Source organism: Palaemon carinicauda, chromosome 18 (assembly GCF_036898095.1).
Source record: "Palaemon carinicauda isolate YSFRI2023 chromosome 18, ASM3689809v2, whole genome shotgun sequence".
NCBI lineage: Eukaryota > Metazoa > Arthropoda > Malacostraca > Decapoda > Palaemonidae > Palaemon > Palaemon carinicauda.
This window is the reverse complement of record NC_090742.1, coordinates 74,380,073-74,402,562: the sequence shown is the minus strand read 5'-3', so window position 1 is coordinate 74,402,562 and position 22,490 is coordinate 74,380,073. Positions and strand designations below refer to the sequence as shown.

Below are 22,490 nucleotides of genomic sequence, written 5' to 3'. Positions count from 1 at the left end.
GAGTGAACCTGTCTCGCTAACTTAGCCTCTCCTCTCCAGCGTGGGTGGGATAGTTGGTAACCATACAATGAAACTTTAATTCTGGTCGTTACGAAATGACATAAGAGTAAATGACGAATATTTGCATTCGTGTAGGAACAACATGATTTTCAGCTTTGTTAGACTTTGTATACAATTACCTATACTGTATTGTACAGTATTTTACAAGCCATTGCCCACATTAAAAATGGAGTTATTTTTCCAAATATAGCCTTACTCCACAAAAAGGAATATGTTACTTTGATATCAGTGTCTATAGTGGTTATACACGGTAATGTTGGCAGTGAGACAGTTTTATAAATATTGTTAATCAAGTATTTTGACTAAGTGGCCCTAATCAACTCCTCAAAATGGAATATGTTACTTTGATAACAGTGTCTATAGTGGTTATACACTAATGTTGGCAGTGAGAAAGTTTAACAAATATTGTTAATAGGGTGGGGAATTATGAAAATATCAAGTATTTCGACTAAGTGGCCTTAATCAATTGCCTAATAACAATAATAAAAACAAAAACGGCAATATACTGTACAATAATAATAGTACAATAGTTGCTGTTGTGGATGATACTGTATTGGTTGCAGACTCGGAGGAGAAGCTGTGTCAATTATTGACAGTTTCGGAGGGTGTGCGAGACGGGAATTGCGAGTAAATGTAGGCAAGAGTTAGGTTATGAGGTGAACAAGAAGTGACGGCATTGCTAGATTGAATGTCATGTTGAACAGAGAGTTACTTGAAGACATAGATCAGTTTAAGCACTTTAGTTCTGTTGATGATACTAATGGTAGAGTGGAAGCAGATGTACGTCAGAAAGTGAATGAAGGATATAAAGTGTTGGGGCAGGGAGTGGTAAAAAAATAGAGGGTTAGGAATGAATGAAAAGAAAGTTCTGTATGAAAAAGTGATTGTACGAACTGTGATGTATGGATTAAAGTTGTGAGGAATGAAAGTGACAGAGAGACATAAATGGAATGTATTCAAGATGATGTGTAGAAGGAGTATGGTTGGTGTATCCAAGTTGGATGGGGTTAGAAATGAAGTAGTAAGAGTGAGAACGGGTGGGCTATTTTTCCCTATTGGAGCCCTTGGGCTTATAGCATCTTTCTTTTCCAACTAGGGTTGTAGCTTGGCTAGTAATAATAATAATAATTATCAGCTAGAGTGGATATGTGTTGACGTGGTTTAGCCATGTAGAGAGGATGGAAAATGGTTTTCTGCTGAAGAAAGTGATAATTGCAAGAGCTGATGGGAAAAGTGCAAGAGGAAGGTCAAGGTTTGGGTGGATGGATGGGTTGAAGAAAGCCCTAGGTGACAGGAGGTTAGGTGTGCGAGAGGCAAAAGAGCGTCACAGGAATAGAAATGAATGGCGACTGATTATGATGCACTTCTGATAGGTATTGCTGCTACCTTGGGTCATCTTATGGTGACCAACTGAGGTAGCAGCAGTAAGGGAGTCAGCATATGAAGCTTCACTTGTGGATAAAGATGGGGGAGCCTAGCAGTATCAACCAAACTTGGCTGAATCCCTCGTCAGGCAAGGAGGAACAAAGAGGAAAAATCCCCCTTCTGTTTTTTCATGTTGGCTACCAACCAGAATTGGGGGAAGTGTAATGGTAGAGATAGATAGATAGTAGTAACAATAAATCCCTTAGAAAACTATTCAAGACCATAAAACCAAATATCTATACAGCAAAGAAACAGCCATAGGTTAGGATTTCTTGAACATTTGAGAAATTTAGCTCAACTACCTGATGGAATGTTTATGCATCAAGACCTTCTGCATACTACTATTTAATTGACAACTCATTTCAAGCAGAGAAGTCGTGCTAAAGTATACATATAGAATTTTAAAATTAAGAATTAAGAACTAAGTTTATTTAACTAATATTTCATTGAATTCTGATTACATATCAATAAAATTAACTAATAACTAAACCCATTACAGCTATAATTTACTAGCTACAATAAACTACAGGTGTCAAATTCTTTTTTCTACTTTATCATAACCCTTTCATTCAAATATCTACTTTACCTCTTCTGCAAATGTTTGAAGTTGGTCTTTACTATAAATATAATGCCATATGCGTTCCATGTCGTTCCAATCAGTTACTATACCATGCTCCATTGGGTATCTGAAAAATCAAAGGAGTTCAGTATCGAAAAAATAATCCAGAGAGCAGTAAGTGATTTCTTGTTTAAAAAAAAAATAATAATACAGTATACAGCCTTACATTGCATTGTAAACAAACCTGAGCCCTTTAATAGGTGAAGCAACTCTCACTTTGACCTTTAAGGGTATTGGCAGCCTATAAAATAGCCTTTTTGGGTTACACATACTTTTTCAAATTTTGTCATCTCTTTCATTAAAGAAGCTTAACCGACTAGTGACAGAATTTGGAAGGGTGTGTGAGAGAAGGAAGTTGAGAGTTAATGTGGGTAAGAGTAAGGTTATGAGATGTACAAGAAGGGAAGGTGGTGCAAGGTTGAATGTCATGTTGAATGGAGAGTTACTTGAGGAAGTGGATCAGTTTAAGTACTTGGGGTCTGTTGTTGCAGCAAATGGTGGAGTGGAAGCAGATGTACGTCAGAGAGTGAATGAAGGTTGCAAAGTGTTGGGGGCAGTTAAAGGAGTAGTAAAAAATAGAGGGTTGGGCATGAATGTAAAGAGAGTTCTATATGAGAAAGTGATTGTACCAACTGTGATGTATGGATTGGAGTTGTGGGGAATGAAAGTGACGGAGAGACAGAAATTGAATGTTTGAGATGAAGTGTCTAAGGAGTATGGCTGGTGTATCTCGAGTAGATAGGCTTAGGAACGAAGTGGTGAGGGTGAGAACGGGTGTAAGAAATGACTTAGCAGCTAGAGTAGATATGAATGTGTTGAGGTGGTTTGGCTATGTTGAGAGAATGGAAAATGGCTGTCTGCTAAAGAAGGTGATGAATGCAAGAGTTGATGGGAGAAGTACAAGAGGAAGGCCAAGGTTTGGGTGGATGGATAGAGTGAAGAAAGCTCTGGGTGATAGGAGGATAGATGTGAGAGAGGCAAGAGAGCGTGCTAGAAATAGGAATGAGTGGCGAGCGATTGTGACGCAGTTCCGATAGGCCCTGCTGCTTCCTCCGGTGCCTTAGATGACCGCGGGGGTAGCAGCAGTAGGGGATTCAGCTTTATGAAGCTTCATCTGTGGTGGATAACGGGGGAGGGTGGGCTGTGGCACCCTAGCAGTACCAGCTGAACTCGGTTGAGTCCCTTGTCAGGCTGGGAGGAACTTAGAGAGTAGAGGTCCCCTTTTTGTTTTGTTTCATTTGTTGATGTCGGCTACCCCCAAAATTGGGGGAAGTGCCTTGGTATATGTATGTATGTATACATAATATCATGACATTTAGAAGCTTCCATGTAGGATTATCATCATCATCTATTAGAGTGCCTTTTCCCCATTCGTATGGGGGAACACGATTGCCTTCTTTTGAAGGACAAAAAGGTGATTTCGTTTGTGCATATACACCAAGAATTTCTAGAAATCAGCCATAGTAACCACTGACATCGTTACTTTGAGAAAATTCTTCAATACAGTATACAAAAATTTGAAGAAATTTACATTTTCCCTAACTATACAAACCTGAGACCTTTTGCTGCATGCCAAGAGAGTGGAAGAAAGAGCTTAAACACCCAGATATTCTTATTCCTCATTCCAGACTTATGCTGCAATTGCTAAGACCAGATGCTTATTATCCCTTGTGGGAGCTGGGCTCGCTACACAACCTGTTGAATGGCTACCAAAGGTCAGAGGGTAAATGCAGATAAGAACTTGTAGGTACAGTAGGGTCCCGAATTACACGTGTTCTAATTACACGATTCCTCAATTACGCGATCGATAGTTTTTAAAAATTAATTTTCCTCTATCTGCGAGGAGCATTCTAAATCCGCGAGTCAAGCACCGCGAAGCGTAGGAAATCTATTGTTTTCTTAATTGTATTGGGGGGGTGGGTGATGGTTCCCCGATGTCTGAGAAGGGGGGGGGGAGAATGTGAGAGAAAGATTTCTGTTCAAACATTTTAAGACTAGTTTTGGATGAAAAATGTTAAGGTTTGCCCATCTGTTGTGTGAACTTGTCGCTAGGCCTAGCCTAACTGTCCAACACCTATATGTATAATATTCCATATTTGTACTAATTAATTTCTATACTTACGTTGTGATTATGGTGAAAAATCCTTATTCATTAAACTTTAAATTAAAAACCATCAAAATAAAGACTATTTTATATCATGCTACTGCCAAACATGTCACCACAACCAAACCCATTACTTTGTTTGGTACGTTCCATCGCCGATCATAACGAACTCGCTAACCAATTTTAACATCTGTCTATAGGTTAATTTTTGCGGCAAAAGATATCTTACCAGGTACTATGTAATAATAATGTTATAATTAATGTTGTTTTTATTTATCCTTAGAAAATCAAAATATATGAAATATGAGCAATTTTGTTTCGTGTTGTTTTTTTTTTTCTAAAAAAACGCCTTCTTAAAAGGAAAACGTTTTTTTTTTACGTTTCATCGTCGATCATAAACGCATTTACTCCTGAAAGTGATATTGAAGAGCTTTTACTAAAGATGTTATTATAAATAAAGATTATAAATAGGTGGTAAAATATCTATAATTAAAGTGTAGCAGCATCAAGAAATGTTGGGGTTCGCCCTTTACATAAGAATGTACTGTACATTGGATTAGACAGAACGTAGAAAAAATCGGTATTCGATATCCTCTTCATCAGCATCGTCAATCGGGCTTTTTATTTTTTTTATTCTCAGTCGCTAACTAGTTATCGCACTGCCAAGATCTGCACACATTCCGATAATTCACATTTGAAGGTTTTCTGGGAGAGGATGGATAGAGAAAATACCAAACTATATAAAATGTTTTTTTAACCTGTTAAGCGTCACCCACGTGATAAACCGTTCACCACGATCTACTCGGTACCGCCTTCAACTGTATATTCCGTTCATGACTTTAATTGCCTTTTACAAGCCGTCAGTCTCGTGATGTTACTTTACTCGTATAGTAAGTATAGGATCACCACTTGGCAACACTCTCAGCATATGGGGACTGTGAATAGAAACTTATATGATGTCTGGCAACTATTTTTCTGAAGGTAGCTTGATGTTACAAAACTGTGGTTTCCTATCAGTGCGCTCGGGCGTTCATGCATAAGTGGTTATTTGTTGTTCCTTTTGTAATGAAAGGTCTAAAGAGGAAGGTTATTTCTTTAGATGAAATAAATGATATTCTTGTTGTGGAATTTGATAATGATAACCTGTTTGATAATGAGAGCACTAGTTCTGAATCCTCCAGTGATGAGTATATTGAAGAAACAAAGTTTTCTTTCGATGCCGAAAGCGAAAATGACTTCTCATTACCGAATGACTGGACAACGAAATTTCACAAAACTATAAAGGGAAAGGAAACGCCGAGAGAGAGAGAGAGAGAGAGAGAGAGAGAGAGAGAGAGAGAATAAAGTGGATAAATAATGTACAAATGTATGACGAACATATTTGAAAACTATACAGGAAACGATATGAGAGAGAGAGAGAGAGAGAGAGAGAGAGAGAGAGAGAGACCTATCCCTTTCCTTTTGTTGCTTATCCAGGCGTAAGATTTACGATTGAAGATAAAAAGAACCCATTAGAATATTCAGTATTATGTAGCCATTTGAAATTAAATAATAGTATTAATTGTTTTTTTACTCAACCATTTAATTAATATCCCTACTTTTAACTATAATTACGAATTATAAGCATAAAGAAATTATATTAACTTTGAAAAATTATCATTAGTGAAATGACCGCTCAGGGCAAAAAAAGCGTGATTATCGTACAGCAGCCTAGTGCACACTTGCGCCTACTGGCCGTGTTTACGTGTGGGAGTGTCATCATGGATATACAGTACTATACTGTAATTTTTAACTATTGCTAGATACGTACTGTATCAAACCTTGAAAACCCTTTTTTGTTTTTTGTATCTATAGGAAATAATTCTACATCATTCGGAAAATACTGAAAACAGTAAGCTATGCATAGTACAGTAGTAAATACTACAGTCATAGAAAATTATCAAGACTTTAACAACTTTTTATTGTTTTATTTATCCATAAAAGAAATTTTGTACAGTATTTTATAAAAAAATCTATAAGAAGGATTTCTTACAGTATTGTTAAGATAAAAGCTACAGTATATATATATATATATATATATATATATATATATATATATATATATATATATATATATATATATGTTTTATATATATATAATATATACATACATACATACACACATACATACACACACAGTGTATATACAGTATATATATAGCTAGAAAGCTAGAAAGGGAGTGAAAAAAAAATTGACGGGTAGGTTGCTGTTTGCCGCCATGATGTGTTTCGAAATATACGAATTTCCAATTACACGAGGCCTTTCATCGACCAAATTCTCGCATAATTCGGGACCCTACTGTATACTGTACTCCCGAAGGTAGCGGGCAATGAAAGTTGTCCGGCATTTCCAGCCTCCTGCCTTCAGCATTTACACACAGACAGATTCCTCCTGATGGTTAGGGTGTAACTGATACCCCTGACTTCAAGAGCTTACAGATGGCCCATCTCTAAAAGCTGGGTATATGTGTCTGATGGTCTCGAGGCCAGAATGGACCTGCGTTCTTGGATATCCCTTCCTTCACCATATCGGTGCTGAGGAACAGCCTCTGGTGATCCGGTTTGAAATGCTGGTTCTCTTCCCGTAGCACCCTCACAGAACAGAAAAAAAATATCATCCTGACCGCGAGTCGTATCTTGGAGGGAAGAGATAGAGAAGGACTCTAACTTGGGGTCTTGAACGTCTAGGTTCTGGGTTTTGGAACGAACTCCAGGATACGAAAAGCCATGCAGTTAGCCTACTCTCTTGGGCAATACAAAAGCAAGCATGAAAAAAATCTTTATTAGATCCCTGTCTGATGGTCTCCTTAAGGGCTAGTAGGGAGACCGCTTGAAAGAGCTGAGAACTCTCATGACGTCCCATTCTGGAGGTCTGAGTTCTTTGGGGAGGCAAGACAATTCAAAACTCTTCACGAACACAGACAATTCCAACAAAGAAGAAAAATTTAAGACCTTCAGCCTAAAAGCTTACCTCAAAGCCGAGTGATAGGCAGAGATCGAGAGGAGCTTCTCTCAACAAATACAAAAGAGGAAATTAGCTATCAATTGCACAGATGCTACGGCCAGAGAAGTATCCTGTCTATGACATCAATTGCAAAAGATGGCCCACCTTTCCTGGTAGACAGCTGTAGAAGATCTTCACAGATAACCAGACATATTCAATGAAGTGCCTCATGGAAAGCCTTTTGCACAAAGGAAATGCTGGATAGTCACCACCTGTGAAATAACAGGGATGCTACCAAGCTGTGGTACCTCTATAGATTGGGCTGAGAGTAGGTTGAACCATTAGGTAGTTCTCTTGGTACCTCGAAAAGCATCAACAGGTCTGGAAACCATTCGGAGGCACCTTGGGAGCCAACAAGATCATTCTGTACTCGATGTTGCCAACATTCTGCTGATTACTTGACGTATCAGGCACAATGGTGAAAATGCATATCCATCCATGTTGCTCCAGGGATATTGGAGGGTGTCTTCCATTACTGCCGACAGAGCTGGGACCTGTAAGCAAAATAATTGAAGCCTCTTGTTCAGCCAGGTTACAAATAAGTGTATTATCAATGGGACACCTCAAAGGGTAAGAAGTCTTCCTACCATCCTAGGTAGCAGGGATCACGCAGCTGCTACCACCTGCCCCTGGCAACTGAGCATGTATGCTAGTACATTCTTCCTGCCTAAAACAAACCTCGCCGACAATTCTACTGCATTGTAGAATACCCAACTGTACACCTGCTTTGACATCTCGCTGAGGGATTGTGAAGCAGTTCCTTCTTGCTGGCCACTACAGTACAGGTAGTGTTATCGCTCATCAACATAACCAACTGCCCTATCAAACTCTGTTGGAAAGTCTGCAGCACTTCTCTCCAACACATTGCTGTCCAGGACTATTCTTCTTTGGACAATGATCCCAAGGCAAACAAGTCCCTCATTGGAGGAATCTGTGAAAAGGAGTCTATAGTCCATTTCTTTTAGCGAGGCAGATTTGCACCGACTCGCAATGGTGCCCTTTTAGCTCGGAAAAGTTTCCTGACCCCTGATTGGTTAGAATTATCTTGTCCAACCAATCAGCGATCAGGAAACTTTTACGAGCTAAAAGGGCACCGTTCCAAATCGGTGCAAATATGCCTCGCTAAAAGAAATGGACTATAGTAGGACTCTCCTGGTAAAATTTTTGTCATTCGGTCATCATGTCAGATCATTCCTCACTTCTTATTCCACTGGAACCTGAAGGTGTGGGGGATGGACGACTGCTGACCATTGACACTTCAGGCACTATGGTAGTGATTGCTGGTGGAGGCACGACTTTCTCTGACAAAAGATGTCCCAAAAGATGTTGCCCCTAACAAGTCAAAAATTACTGAACTATTAAAAACAGTTCCGCTGCCCCCCTAATAAGATCGTCAGATTGAAAGACTTGCTGCTGCCGTGACTATCAGCCTACCCAGGCACTGTACTCCATTCTTTGTCTAGGCATGAGACTTAACTTCTCCCAGTCAATTATGATCCACAGACCATGGAAAAAGAAAAAGAAACTGCCTCATCAACGATGACAGGATCAGCCACTCACAGAGAGTGGCGGGCAGGCCCACCTACCAACCAGCCAGGAAACTGTTTCCTTCGTCAAAAGTTTATATGGCCATTCAAGCTTTACTAAAATCATAATCCTATTAAAGGACAATGGTTTGCATTTATGTAGTAACAAACAGTGCTAAAGACAGCAGTACTACTGCACTAAAAAAAGTTTTACATCAATGTATATATTATATAAAAATTGCAATACCATCATTACCTAATTGATAGAAGACCACGATGCTCCTCAGCCTTTGGACCAACAAAAAGATCTCCCTCTAAAGCTCCTGCCATCACACGCACATGTTTTGGTCGGCCAATGCTGTAAGGAAGGCAAAGGAATGAAAATTGATGAGAAAAAAATAGATATGCTTTGTACCGTAATTCTTTTTAAATATTCTAAGAATAAAACATTACAAATAGACAGATGTACCCATCTACAAAACTAATATAAAAGGGTTGGTTGGACACAACACTATCCAAAGATTAGGTAATTAATGAAACAAAAACATTTGCCATGAACACAAAACAGGATTCTATTTCAAGGATCATTTTCAAATTATGCATCAGTAATGTTTTTCAAGGTAACTTTAATTCTGTAGTTTTCGACGAACTATAATACCTTATCAATGACAAAAATGAGTGAGCAAACTATTTAAAGATATTACTCCATTTAACAACTAAAGTGATTATGATTATGAATGAAAAACAAGAACAACCAATCTATTTCTATAGCTTTTGGTCTTTTAAAAAAAAATTATTGAAGTATTTATGAATTTTAGTGTTTTTCATATCATTCACATGAAAAATCCTAAAATAAATTGCCTTAAAATATCTCCTCCTGAGCAGTATTTTACCTCTAATTTATCAGAATATAACAAATTCGGAGATAATTTGTATTTTTCCCTAATTAATAAAAACCTTTGTTTTTTATTCAGATTATCTTTCGGCGGAGCTGGAGGGTAGCCATTACACTTTCATTGCGAGGTGGCATCCCTGCCTATCCGCTTGAGCGGGTAGGCTGGAGATGGCTGGGGGGTACCCAGCCGTCTCTATCTATTCTCACTGTAGTGAGAGACGTCACTTTTGATTGCAGGCAGGACTTCTCAGGGACAGGTGATGGCAGGACAATTTATATAAATAACTCCAGGCTTGTATTAGTCAGGAAAAAATACAAATTATCTCCGAATTTGTCATTTGATCCCCTACTAACAAACCTTCCGTTATTTATTTGGATGGCTCACTCTTAGGTGGGTGGAAGTCCAATTCTGGCATGGGCATTGACCCAGTTTTACCTAGTACAGTATAAGACTGTGGTCTAGGGAAAACTTTGACACCTGACTAAATAGCAGCCGGTGCAATAGTTTGTTATCTTGTATGAACGTTCCGAGTTCATATAGGAAAACAATACGTAACGAATTGCTTACCTTGCAGAATGCCTATCTCATGAACATGAGCGTCGGCTTGGCGAACAAGAATGTTGTTCTAGTGAATGATACCCTCGCGAGCATGAAAGCCGCCTTCGTGAATGGTACCCTCACGAGCGTGAACGCCGCCCTCGTAAACGGTACCCTTGCGAGCGTGAACGCCGCCCTCATGAACGGGAGCATTGTCCTCGCGAGCACTGTTTTCGTGATCCAAGTCTAAACAATGCTCGTGATTGTACAGAGCGGGATGGCGAGACTTCTCCTCACGAAGAGGAATGCCTCCAAGGAGAGCGTTGAGACTTTAGGTATTGTGAGCGCGAAGCTTTAGAGCGTGAATGCTATCCAGAGGAAGAGCATTCGGATCGTGATGACCTACGATCCATCACATTTGATCTTCGCGAACAGCGATCGGGGAAGTGTCCAGAAGGGTGAGGTAATAACGATGCTCATCCTTTAGCGCTGCTGGTGGTATGAGCGCTGGTCTTTGGAAGATCTACACCTGCAACCTTCGAGTTCCTGTGGGGACAAACAGAGGGTTGAGGGTTAAAGGACGATGAGGACCCAGGATTGCGAGCGGGTTCGTCGTCAGCAGGATGCCATTGGAGAGGCGAAAGCGAGCGATCACCTTGTCCACGTGTGAAAGGGCCAGGAGAGGGCGAAAGAAGGATCTCGCACAGTTCCAGCGCGAGAGATGTCGACGGCTCAGGAAAAGGGTCCTTACTAGCACCACGCTGAAGAAGATGCAGCAGCTCTTCCTTCGAAGGGGTCCCGAAATCCCTAAGGTCAGCCATACAGGCAAAAGGCCTGAAAAGGAGAAAGGCTCCCCGGCAGCTGGAGGTGAAGTTGCTCCTCTAGGGGAAGCAACAATACCCCCGGTACCCCAGGGGGTGCCAAGGAGTTAGTCGGTCTCCGCTCCTACTCCATCGTCCCCTGGAAGAGCGCAAGTGAGAAGGAGTTTTAGAAAGAGATTTGGGAGTGCGAGAAGAACGTGCTTTCCTGGCCCCTGAGGGAGAAAGATCACGCTTCGCCTTCTTCCTGTGCTAACTAAATTTCTCCCATTGGGAGGTAGGCCACTCCCTACACTCTGCGCAGGGCGAACCCTGCTCACAACAAAGCCCTCTGCATGAAGGACACAGAGCGTGCGGGTCGGGCTCCAACAAAGAATGAAAGTACCGCACGCAGCACCCTTGCACCTGGACAGGTTCGCATGAAGGTGATCGTAGAACGCAGACGTGTAAAAGAGAAAGTAAAATCAAAAAGTCCAAGGACAGTCAGGGAGAGAGAGGACATGTCCGATCTCTACCGATCCAAAAGAAAAAGTGACGTCTCTCACTGCTGTGAGAGTATATGTAGAGGCTGCTGGGTATCCCCCAGCCTACCCGCTCAAGCGCAAGTGGTTAGGCAGGGTTGCCACCTCGCAATTGATGGCTAATGACTACCTTCTAGCTCCGCCGAAAGTTGATCCGAATATATAACGGAAGATTTGTTAGTATGGGACCAAACTGTTTCCGTTCCTAAATCATCACTGAATTTTTCTAAGCAGTACCTATATATGAACTATGAACAGTATACTGTAGTACCTTTTTGAGGATTGATTTCAGGATGTGCATTGTGTTCAGTAAACAGTACCGTAAAATCTAGTCAGACCAAATATATATATCATGGTCATGACTAATGTATTAGTTCAGAATTTACTTACTTTGATTTAATTTTAAGAGTACAGTACATAGTATGTTAATTTTCAGTTATCAATTGCAATTTGAAATTGCCTATCATTAACTCTTACTAAATGAAGGCTACTTTCAATACTTAAAATTCTTTTGCAATGAAAGGCTAAGAAGTTTAAAATAGTACCTGGCAATTAAGGCATTAGCTAAGTGAATTCATTCAATACCTTCATTACCAATTAAAAGTATTAGGACTGTAGGTAATAATATTTACATTACAGTAGACCTATTCAATTCAATGTACACACCTTGAAGTTTATGAGGTTAGTTTAAAGGTATGGGGTTCTCAAGAATAACTACTATATATTCTAACACCATACAGTATTGTACTTACTAATTTGGGAAGTGACATTTTGGGGTCTGGTCACCAGCAAATCCTGCCTTTATAACTCCGGAGCCCTGTGTGGAATAAATTTGTAAATTATACACTTGCACATATAATACAACTTCAGATGTAAACTCATTCACCCACAGCACAGTGGTTGAAGAGATAAAACCAACAAATTTACTAACTGCTGAATAAAAGGCGATGACCAAGAACAAGAACTCTAATAACTAAGTTACTATGTACAGACAAGCCTTATCTTACGAATATCAACACACAATAGTAACAATGTAATCAATTTTAACTTATACAACCCATTGTCCCTGCTTTGTTACTTTTCTGTTTTCATTACAAAAGGCTTCAATTTAATTTCTTCATGATTCATCAATAATATACAGTATCTTCAGATTAAACTCCCGATTCATGAAAATTATTCTTGATGCATTTACTGTATTTATAAACCAAGCTCTGAAGTCATGAATGTAGGTACTTTACAATTAGAAAGGCTGTAATAAATGAATAAAATATTTACTGTTTAAAATAAGGAATTTATACACGAACAAGTGTGGATTTTATCTTTTGAGAAGCTTTCATATATTATTAGTATTATCATTACTAGCCAAGCTACAACCCTTGTTGGAAAAGCAAGATACTATAAGCCCAAGGGCTCCAATAGGAAAAAATAGTCCAGTGAGGAAAGGAAATAAGGAAATAAATTATATTAATGTAATGGCTGTAATTATAGTAAACCTTATAACTTATTTCAGTGTAAAATCTTATCATATTATTACCCCTATAGCGTGGTGTATATTTTATTACAGTTCTACAGGATTATATTAACCCGTAATTCATGTTTTTCATAATTACTCTGATAGTTTTCCATAAGCCGAGGCAAGGAAGCCTCTTGTGGCGAATGTGGCGGTGACTGTTGTTTTGCTTTTTTCTCTAGGAGCTATACTGTGTTGAGAAAACAGCAGAGGAGCTCTCCAGTATGTTTCATTATATCAATCTCCTGCTATGTTGATACCGTACTGTACTTCTGAAATCCCAATATCCTCAAATTCATGTTATTTTCAACTGAAAATATTTTTGTCTTCATTATACTGCACTCCTCTTATATCTTAAGCATCTTACCTTTTCTACTCTACTATCTTGAATAATTGTTCTATTCTTCTGTTACGTTCATGGTCTAGTTTCATTCTTCCCAACTTCACTTATTAGCCCATACACCTGTTCTTTATTCATTCTTCTCTTTCCTTATAAGACTAGAGTAATTAAGTAATGTATCAAAATTCCATTCTCCATAAATTTCAGCATTTTATCATACAGTATTGTACTTTTTAAGTGTATTTTGTATCATCTTACTTTTCCCTTGGGCCATCAGATACCTCAATCCTAAACCTCATCAAATCTTTCACGCAATCACAGGACGATCAGTTTGGTGTAGTCGCCACCTACCAGTAACTACTGGACAGGGCTAATGGCCAAGAACCAGGGTAAGTAACGATGGTTCACTGGATTAGGCTAAGGTAATCAACGATTTTTGGAGTTTTTCGTTATCAGTTTCAGATTATTCATCATCAAGTGGATTATTATTATTATTATTATTGTTACTTGCTACGCTACAACCCAAGTTAGAAAAGCAAGACGCTATAAGCCCAAGGGCTCCAACAGGGAAAATAGCCCACAGAGGAAAGAAAATAAGGAAACAGATAAAAGTGTACCTGAGTGTACCATTAAGCAAGAGAACTCTAACCCAAGACAGTGGAAGACCATGGTACTGTACATAAGGGTATCCAGTTAAAACGTCTCCTTACTAAATCATCCCTCAACACCAATCTAAACGTCTCCCCATTCAAAATGTCAATGTCTCCTTACCAAAACATACTTCCTAACACCCAGCACAGTAACTAACTACCATCACAAAAGGTACTTAACTGGATAAGTACCAATACACAGGGGTTGCTAACTGCCATCACAAACAGGTACTTAACTGGATAACTACCAATATATGGAGGTTGTTAACTACCATCACAAACAGGTACTTCAACTGGATAAGTACCAATACACAGGGGTTGTTAACTACCATCACAAACAGGTACTTAACTGGATAACTACCAATACACAGGGGTTGCTAACTACCATCACAAACAGGTACAGTACTTAACTGAATAACTACCAATGCAAAGAGTTGCACACTACCATCACAAGCAAGTAGAAAATTGGATAGCTACTACAGTAGTACACAGTTGTCAATTACCATCACAAACAAGAAGTTTACTGGCAATGCCTCTAGCTGTCTCTCACTTCTATTGGAACTAGTGATGAAAGAAATACATTTCTGCATTTTAAATAGAAAAATGCAGCTTGTGTAAGGTATTAAATTTACAATTTTGTTTAACACAGGTAATGTTTTTCCATCATTGTTTAGCTTTCTATTGAATAACTTAACTAGGGAGACTTTTGACTGGGTGTTTTGGTAAGGAGACGTTTTGGAAAGGAGACCTGATTATATTAGTTGTGGTTGTGGTGGCCGGGTGGTAGCGTCCTTGCCTGGTGATTGCCAGACTGGGGTTCTAGTAACACTCAAACTCGTTAGTTCCTTTGGTCGCTGCAACCTCACCATCCTTGTGAGCTGAGGAAGGGCGGTTTTGGGGAGCCTATAGGTCTATCTGCCGAGTTATCAGCAGCCATTGCCTGACCCCCTTGGTCCTAGCTTGGGTGGAGAGGGGGCTAGGGCACTGATTATGTGTAATATGGTCAGTCTCTAGGGCATTGTCTTGCTTGATAGGGCAATGTCACTGTCCCTTGCCTCTGCCATTCATGAGCGGCCTTTAAGCCTTTAAACCCAATGATTACTACATCAGATATTGGTGATCATCTGAAAGTATGAAATATCATAAAAAATGACTACCCACATTATTGACGTATAGTCCATCTTTGACCTCTTGCTAGCTTCATGCAAGCTTACAAGATGTTTATTTACGAGTGAAGCGAGTCACAGTAGAAAAGACCATTTGAAGGATGTGATATACAAATCAACACAAATTTCATGAACCATACATTTTTCAAATGGTTATCTTTGTTTTTTATTCATTTCTGACCATTATAATACAGTAGTGAAAATCACTTGTTTTGGGGAGCCCAAGTTTAAAAGTGGAAAACTTATAAACAATGATTTGCATCAATATTCAAGGTCAGAAATTAATAAAACATGGTAACCAATTGTAAAAATATAATTATAGCATTTGGCTCCGTATTTAATTATATATTTACAAAAAAACATTCTGAACACCTACTGTAAAAGCACTAATTCATTCAGTGGTATTATTTCTAAAATTATGCAATTTTACTAATATCAATAACCCCGATCAGCAAACATTCCTGATGTTCCTTAAATCTAACATAAAAGTACCGTAACTGGTGAAAAGAAAAATGTGAATAGATAGCATTCAAACCATTAACAAATATGGCAACATGCATAATTTTTCTTGGCAGGAATTAACCAACAAACTGAATAGTCAGACTTATTTACATCTTTTATTATATTCTGCCCTACAGTGTAAATGCTACAGAAAATGCAATTCTAAAATCATCCTAGCCTACCCTAAAGGAGTTAAACTAGAGGTGGTAAAGTTTGGTGTCAGTTTCAACAATATTCTTACAATAAGGTAACCCAGTTAGAATAACATCTTGAATGCAATAAAAACATCACAAATAAAGATGTCGAAAAGTTTTGGCCTAAGCGGAAATGAAATAATTGTCCAAAATTTGGGGTAAGATTCGGCCCAATAAGTGGGCTGTCATGCACCTTGGTCCTCGTTCTCGATTGCAAGACTGAATTTTAAACAACTATATGTCGAAAGAAACAACATCACGAATGTAGGGGAACAAACAAACAATTCACATTGCCTCTTGTTGCAATTAAAAATGCTAAGGGTCACAATAAAAGGCGTAAATAACGACTTGCATCGATACACAGGATGACTCATCATACAAACAGATCATTTGACAGGCCGGGCCCACCGCCTTTTATTTGCATCACATCTGTCAACCGTTTCTTTACCACATAATTATCCTTTCATCTTCATTCAACATACACAACTGATAAATACACTTACGTTGTCAATAACAACAGGCTGGTTCACTAAAACCTCATAGGGCTCCATTCTTTCCAAATTTCACGATATAATTGGGCGGAGAGCCCTACCTTACGATGTTTTTCAAGCTTCACTGCGCTGCCACCAGAGGTCCAATTTCTGACAGTCGTTTAGGGATCACATCTTTGAGATATTTACGTCACTATTTTTGTCCCTACCTATGGTCTTATTATCATTATTAAAGGCTAAGCTACAACCCTAGTTGGAGAAGCAGTAGGCTATAAGCCCAGGGGCCTAAATAGGGAAAATAGCCCAGTGAGGAAAGGAAACTAGGAAAAATAGAATATAACACAAACAGTAACATTAGAATAAATATTTTCACCATAAACTATAAAAAGTTTAACAAAACAAGAGGAAGAGAAACTATGTAGAACAGTGTGCCAGAGTGTACCCTCAAGCAAGAGAACTCTAACCCAAGACAGTGCAACACCATTGTACAGAGGCTATGACACTACCCAAGACTAGAGAACAATGGTTTGATTTAGGAGTGGTCTTCTCCTAGAAGAGCTGCTTACCATAGCTAAAGAGCTTCTTCTACCCTTACCAAGAGGGAAGTAGCCACTGAACAATTACAGTGCAGTAGTTAACCCCTTGACAGAAGAATAATTGATTGGTAACCTCAGTGTTGTCAGGTATATGAGAACAGAGGAGACTTTAAAGAATATGCCAGACTATACAGTGTATATGTAGGCAAGGGGAAAATGAACCGTAACCAGAAAGAAGGATCCAACTTAGAACTGTCTGGCCAGTCAAAAGACCCCATAACACTCTAGCTATGGTCTTAACCTGAGTCTTAAATACACTCGTCCATCGAATGTCAACTGGTTTAAGCAAAGTCTCTTTTATTTAGTGAGAAAAACTACTTCTTATTGTCTAGTTTCTATAGTTGATGATGTGTACGTAATGGAACAATCCAGAGGACATGGTCTTTTTCAGGTACTGGCTACGATTGTTTTTCTTTATCAAATGAATTTGATATTCCAGATTAAAGAAGAAAATAGGTCGTATATAATTTCACGTGCGTGTGTGTGTGTGTGTGTGTGTGTGTGTGTGATAGAAGCACGGATAAAACATTTGAGTATGATGATCCAATCTAGATAATTAGTGATGTTGGTATAAGATAAAAGAAAAATAGGCAAGTACTTTGTAACTATATTTCATATTATTTTGGAAATAACATTTTCGCTGTATGAAATTACTTCTGCGTGCGCTGGAATTGCGATATTATCTAATTCGTGAACTGTGAAAATGGAATATTGCATTTACCAATTGCTGGAAAAAGTCTGTTATTTCTTATGTAATCTCTATATTTCAGTGCGATGTTAAGTTCATTATCCAGGATCTAAATTCTGATTTGCGCCTCAGCATTTTTTTCTTTTTTTATTTTTTTTTTAAATTTATTTTTTTTATTTTTTTTGTTGTTGTTGTGCGGGACATTATTATTATTGTTGATATTTTTACTGGCTAAGCTACAACCCTAGTTGCAAACACTATAAACGCAAGGTCTCCAACTGGAAAAATAGCCCAGTGAGGAAAGAAAATAAATAAACTACGAGAGCATTATTGAACAATTGAAATAAAATACTTCAAGAACGGTAATAACATAAAAATAAATCTTTCATATATAAACTATAACACTTCAAAAACAAGAGGAAGAAAATAATGTAGTGTTTCAGAGTGTAACCTCAAGTAAGAGAACTCTATCCTAAGACAGTGGAAGACCATAGTACAAAGGCTATGGCACTGTCCAAGGCTAGAGAACAATAGCTGGATTTTAGAGTGTCCTCCTAGGAGAGCTACTTACTAAAGCTAAAGCGTCTCTTCTACCCTTACCAAGAGGAAAGTAGCCACTGAACCGTCACAGGGCAGTAGTTAACCCCTTGAGTGAAGAATTGTTTGGTAATCTCAGTGTTGCGAAGTTTATAAGGACAGAGAAGAATGTGGAAAGAATAGGCCAGATTATTCGGTGTATATGTAAGCAAAGGAAAGATGAGCCATAACCAGAGAGAGGAATCCAATGTGGTAATGGCTGGCCAGTCAAAGATCGAGTAACTCTGTAGTGGTAGTATCTCAACGGGTGGCTAGTGTCCTGGCCAGTCTGCCATTAATATTCTTTAATATTAATACCCAATGTGATGTGTGTAATTTATTCGTTTCTAAGATTCGTGTTGCTTTGTGCTTTTATGTGATACTGAAAATTTGAATTTGAAATCATTCAGCAATAGACCTACAGTGTGTTATTGCCGCCTCTATTTTGAAACTATGCATATTACCTTTGTGGTTAAAACGAAGGCTATTTGATATCCTTGGCGCCACATTTTTACTGAATTTCTTCTAATTCTTCTAGATATATTTTTCTTATTCTCTTTCTTTAGGATCATAAGTATTATGAAACAATTGTTATAATTTGTCCTCAGAATCATAACCAAATATTTCATTGTATCACATGTTAAATGCAATTATATTTTATTATTTTCTTCCAACAGACTCCTGATGACACACACAAAACATTATTATTATTATTATTATTATTATTGGTTGTAGGTTGGCAATGGTGCCTTAGCCTTATTATTATTATTACCTCCGCCAGGAGGGTATGTTTTCGGTTCGGTTTGTTTGTTTCTCTGTTTGTCTGTCTGTCTGTGGACAACGTAGAGGCCACATTTCTACACGGAATCACTTCAAACTTGGCCAAGTAGTTCCCCAATGTGTATGGAAGAACTGATTAAATTTTGGTCAAGGTCACCCCAAGGTCAAGGTCACAGGGGTCACTGGTGTCACTATGACATAAGTGGCCATATCAAGAGACAGAAATAAAGCACTGACTTTTGCATAAGCCAACAGGGAAGTCCTAGTCCAGGCGCAACCCATGGGTGATGTTCAAATTTATAAAGGTCAAAGGTCAAGGTCATATTGGTGCATTATATCAATGTCATATTAAGTATCAGTGGCAAATGAACAAAGATCACTTGAAGGTCAAAAGTCAAGCAGGTCACTTGAAGGTCAAGGTCACGTGAAGGTCAAGGTCACGTGAAGGTCAAGGTCACCTGAAGGTCAAGGTCACGTGAAGGTCAAGTACATTTGAAGATCAAGGTCACTTGAAGCCAAGGTCATGTGAAGGTCAAGGTCACGTGAAGGTCAAGGTCACTTGAAGGTCACGTGAAGGTCAAGGTCATGTGAAGGTCGAAGTCACATCAATTCATGATTCTAGGACATATGGCGCTCTAGGTCACCTTGGCGGAGGTATGTCCTCTACGAGGACCATGTCCGCGTTCAGGACTTGCTCACTTGTTAATTGTTGTTTTAGGTTGGCAATGGTGCCTTAGCCTTATTATTATTATTATTATTATTATTATTATTATTATTATTATTATTATTATTATTATTATTACTTGCTAAGCTACAACCCTAGTTGGAAAAACAGAATGCTATAAATCCTATAAGTGCTCCAATAGAGAAAATAGCCCAGTGAGGAACGGAAATAAGGAAACTACAAGGGAAGTAATTAACAATTAGAATAAAATATTTTAAGAACAGTAACATTAATATAAATCTTTCATATATAAACTATAAAAACTTCAAAAAAAAAAAACAAGAGGAAGAGAAATAAGATAGAATCGTGTGCCTGAGTGTACCCTCAAGCAAGAGAACTCTAACTCAAGACAGTGAAAGACCATGGTACAGAGGCTATGGAAGCACCCAAGACTCGAGAACAATTTTTTGATTGTGTTAAGTCCTTCTCCTAGAAGAGCTGCTTACCATAGCTAGAGTCTCTTCTACCCTTACCAAGAGGAAATGAGCCAATGAACAATGAATTACATTACAGTAGTTAACCCTATGAGCGAAGAAGAATTGTTATGTAATCTCGGTGTTGTCATGTGTATGAGGACAGAGGAGAATATATAAAGAATATGTGACTATTCGGTGTAGGTCAAAGGAAAATGAGCCGTAACCAGAGAAAAGGATCCAAAGTAATATTGTCTGACCAGTCAAATAACCTAATAACTCTCTAGCCGTATTATCTCAAAGGGTGGCTGATGCCCTTTATTTTCTGTTTGACATATTCCATTGTAAAGGTGATTCGGTTTGACGGTTGTGGCCCTTCATATTTGATAGCTGCTTCGGGGAGGGTCGTTGATTATTCCCAGGGCACCAGCCACCCACTGAGATACTACCGCAAGAGAGTTATGGCGTCTTTTGACTAGCCAGACAGTACTACATTGGCTCCTTCTCTCTGGTCACGGTTCATTTTCCCTTTGCCTGGCCTATTCTTTACATATTATCCTCTGTCCTCATACACCTAACAACACTGAGATTAGCAAACAATTCTTCTTCACCCAAGCGGTTACTGCACTGTAATTGTTCAGTAGATCATTTCCTCTTGCTAAGGGTAGAAGAAACTCTTTAGCTATGGCAAGCAACTCTTCTAGGAGAAGGACAAGCCAAAATCAAACCACTGTTCGCTAGTCTTGGGTAGTGCCATAGCCTCTGTACCATGGTCTTCTGCTGTCTTGGGTTAGAGTTCTCTTGCCTGAGGGTACACTCGGGCGCACTATTCTATCTAATTTCTCTTCCTCTTATTCTATTTTTTAAAGTTTAAATAGTTTACATAGATATTTATTTTAATGTTATTACTCTTCTTAAAATATTCATTCTATTTTTCCTTGTTTCCTTTCCTCACTGGGCTATTTTCCCTGTTGGAGTCCCTGGGATTATAGCATTCTGCTCTTCCAACTAGGGTTGTGGCTTAGCAGGTAATAATAATAATAATAATAATAATAATAATAATAATAATAATAATAATAATAATAATAATAATAGTGAACACGGTTGTGAAATATGCATTCATCAGTTCGGCTTTTCCCAAATAATTTGTTATATGGTTACCCTCTGAGTTCCTTAATGGGCTAATGTTTCTGTTAGAGAGAGAGAGAGAGAGAGAGAGAGAGAGAGAGAGAGAGAGAGAGAGAGAGAGAGAGAGAGAGGGGGTGGGGTTAAAATAATATATTAGAACATATGAAATTTTTTTTTTCAACAACTAGAAAATACAGAATCACAGCTCCCATGCAATAGGCTATTTGATTCATCAAAACCCGTAACAGGAATTATCAAATGTTGGTGATTTGTATCACCAGCGTGATAAAACTCACTGAATGTGTAATTTTAAGGAAGCAAACAATTATGAATTAGGAGATAAAGCCTAAAGAAGTGTGCGAAATATTTATTATTATTATTATTGTTTTGCTAAGCTACAACCCTCGTTGGGAAAGCAGGATGCTATAAGCCCAGGGGCTCCAACAGGCAAAATAGCGCAATGAGGAAAGGAAACAAGGAAAAATAAAATTGTAAAGAAGAGTAACAACATTGAAATAAATGTCCTATATAAACTATAACAATTTTAATAACACAAGAAGAAAAGAAACAAGACAGAACAGCATGCCCAAGTGTACCCCCAAGCAAGATCATTCTAACCCATGACAGTGGAAGACCATGGCACTACACAAGACTAGAGAACAATCGTTCGATTATGGGGTGTTCTTCCCCTAGAAGAGCTGCTGACCATCACTATAGAGTCAGGATCCAATGTACGTAGGTTTGTGAATTACATCATCGCTTTTTTAATGGGAAGATATAATTATGGGTAATAGTAGAGATATAAAAAAAATATTACACAGTTACATCGAAATTGTGTTGGGGGGTGTATGTACCTCATTCAATGAAGGTTTCGTGGTAAAAAAATAAACGACGTTATCAGAATAAAGTACTGTGTACAACTTATCCAAAGATGTATTACCCATACTTAGTTCTAAACAATGAATGAAAATAATAGAATTACAGCAGCCGTACGAAGAAGAAAAGAAGAAGATAATAGGAAATGTGCTGTTTAAGAAAGAAGGAATAGAGAAAAGAAAAGAATATATTTATCAGATGGGGAAAAAAGATAGAAGAAAATAAAAGTAGAATTAAGAAGAAAACCAAGGAGGTGCCGATAGAAAGGCGAATCCCTCCGCCCAACAAGTGAACTGAAGTGAATGTAA

At 38.4% G+C, this 22,490-nt stretch overlaps 1 protein-coding gene across 1 annotated transcript in view; it reads right to left on the bottom strand.

The window, feature by feature from the left end:
* Positions 1-16,548, bottom strand: part of Arp1 (Actin-related protein 1) — a 47,234-nt gene extending 30,686 nt beyond the window's left edge. Inside the window, exons 1-4 of the mRNA XM_068392529.1 lie at positions 16,414-16,548; positions 12,302-12,366; positions 9,034-9,135; positions 2,072-2,171 (exon numbers count right to left, since the gene is read on the bottom strand). Of these exons, the coding sequence (XP_068248630.1) occupies positions 2,072-2,171; positions 9,034-9,135; positions 12,302-12,366; positions 16,414-16,461 (315 nt within the window). The 5' untranslated portion in view covers positions 16,462-16,548. The remainder of the gene's footprint in view (positions 1-2,071; positions 2,172-9,033; positions 9,136-12,301; positions 12,367-16,413) is intronic.
* Between the last annotated feature and the right edge of the window lie 5,942 nt (positions 16,549-22,490).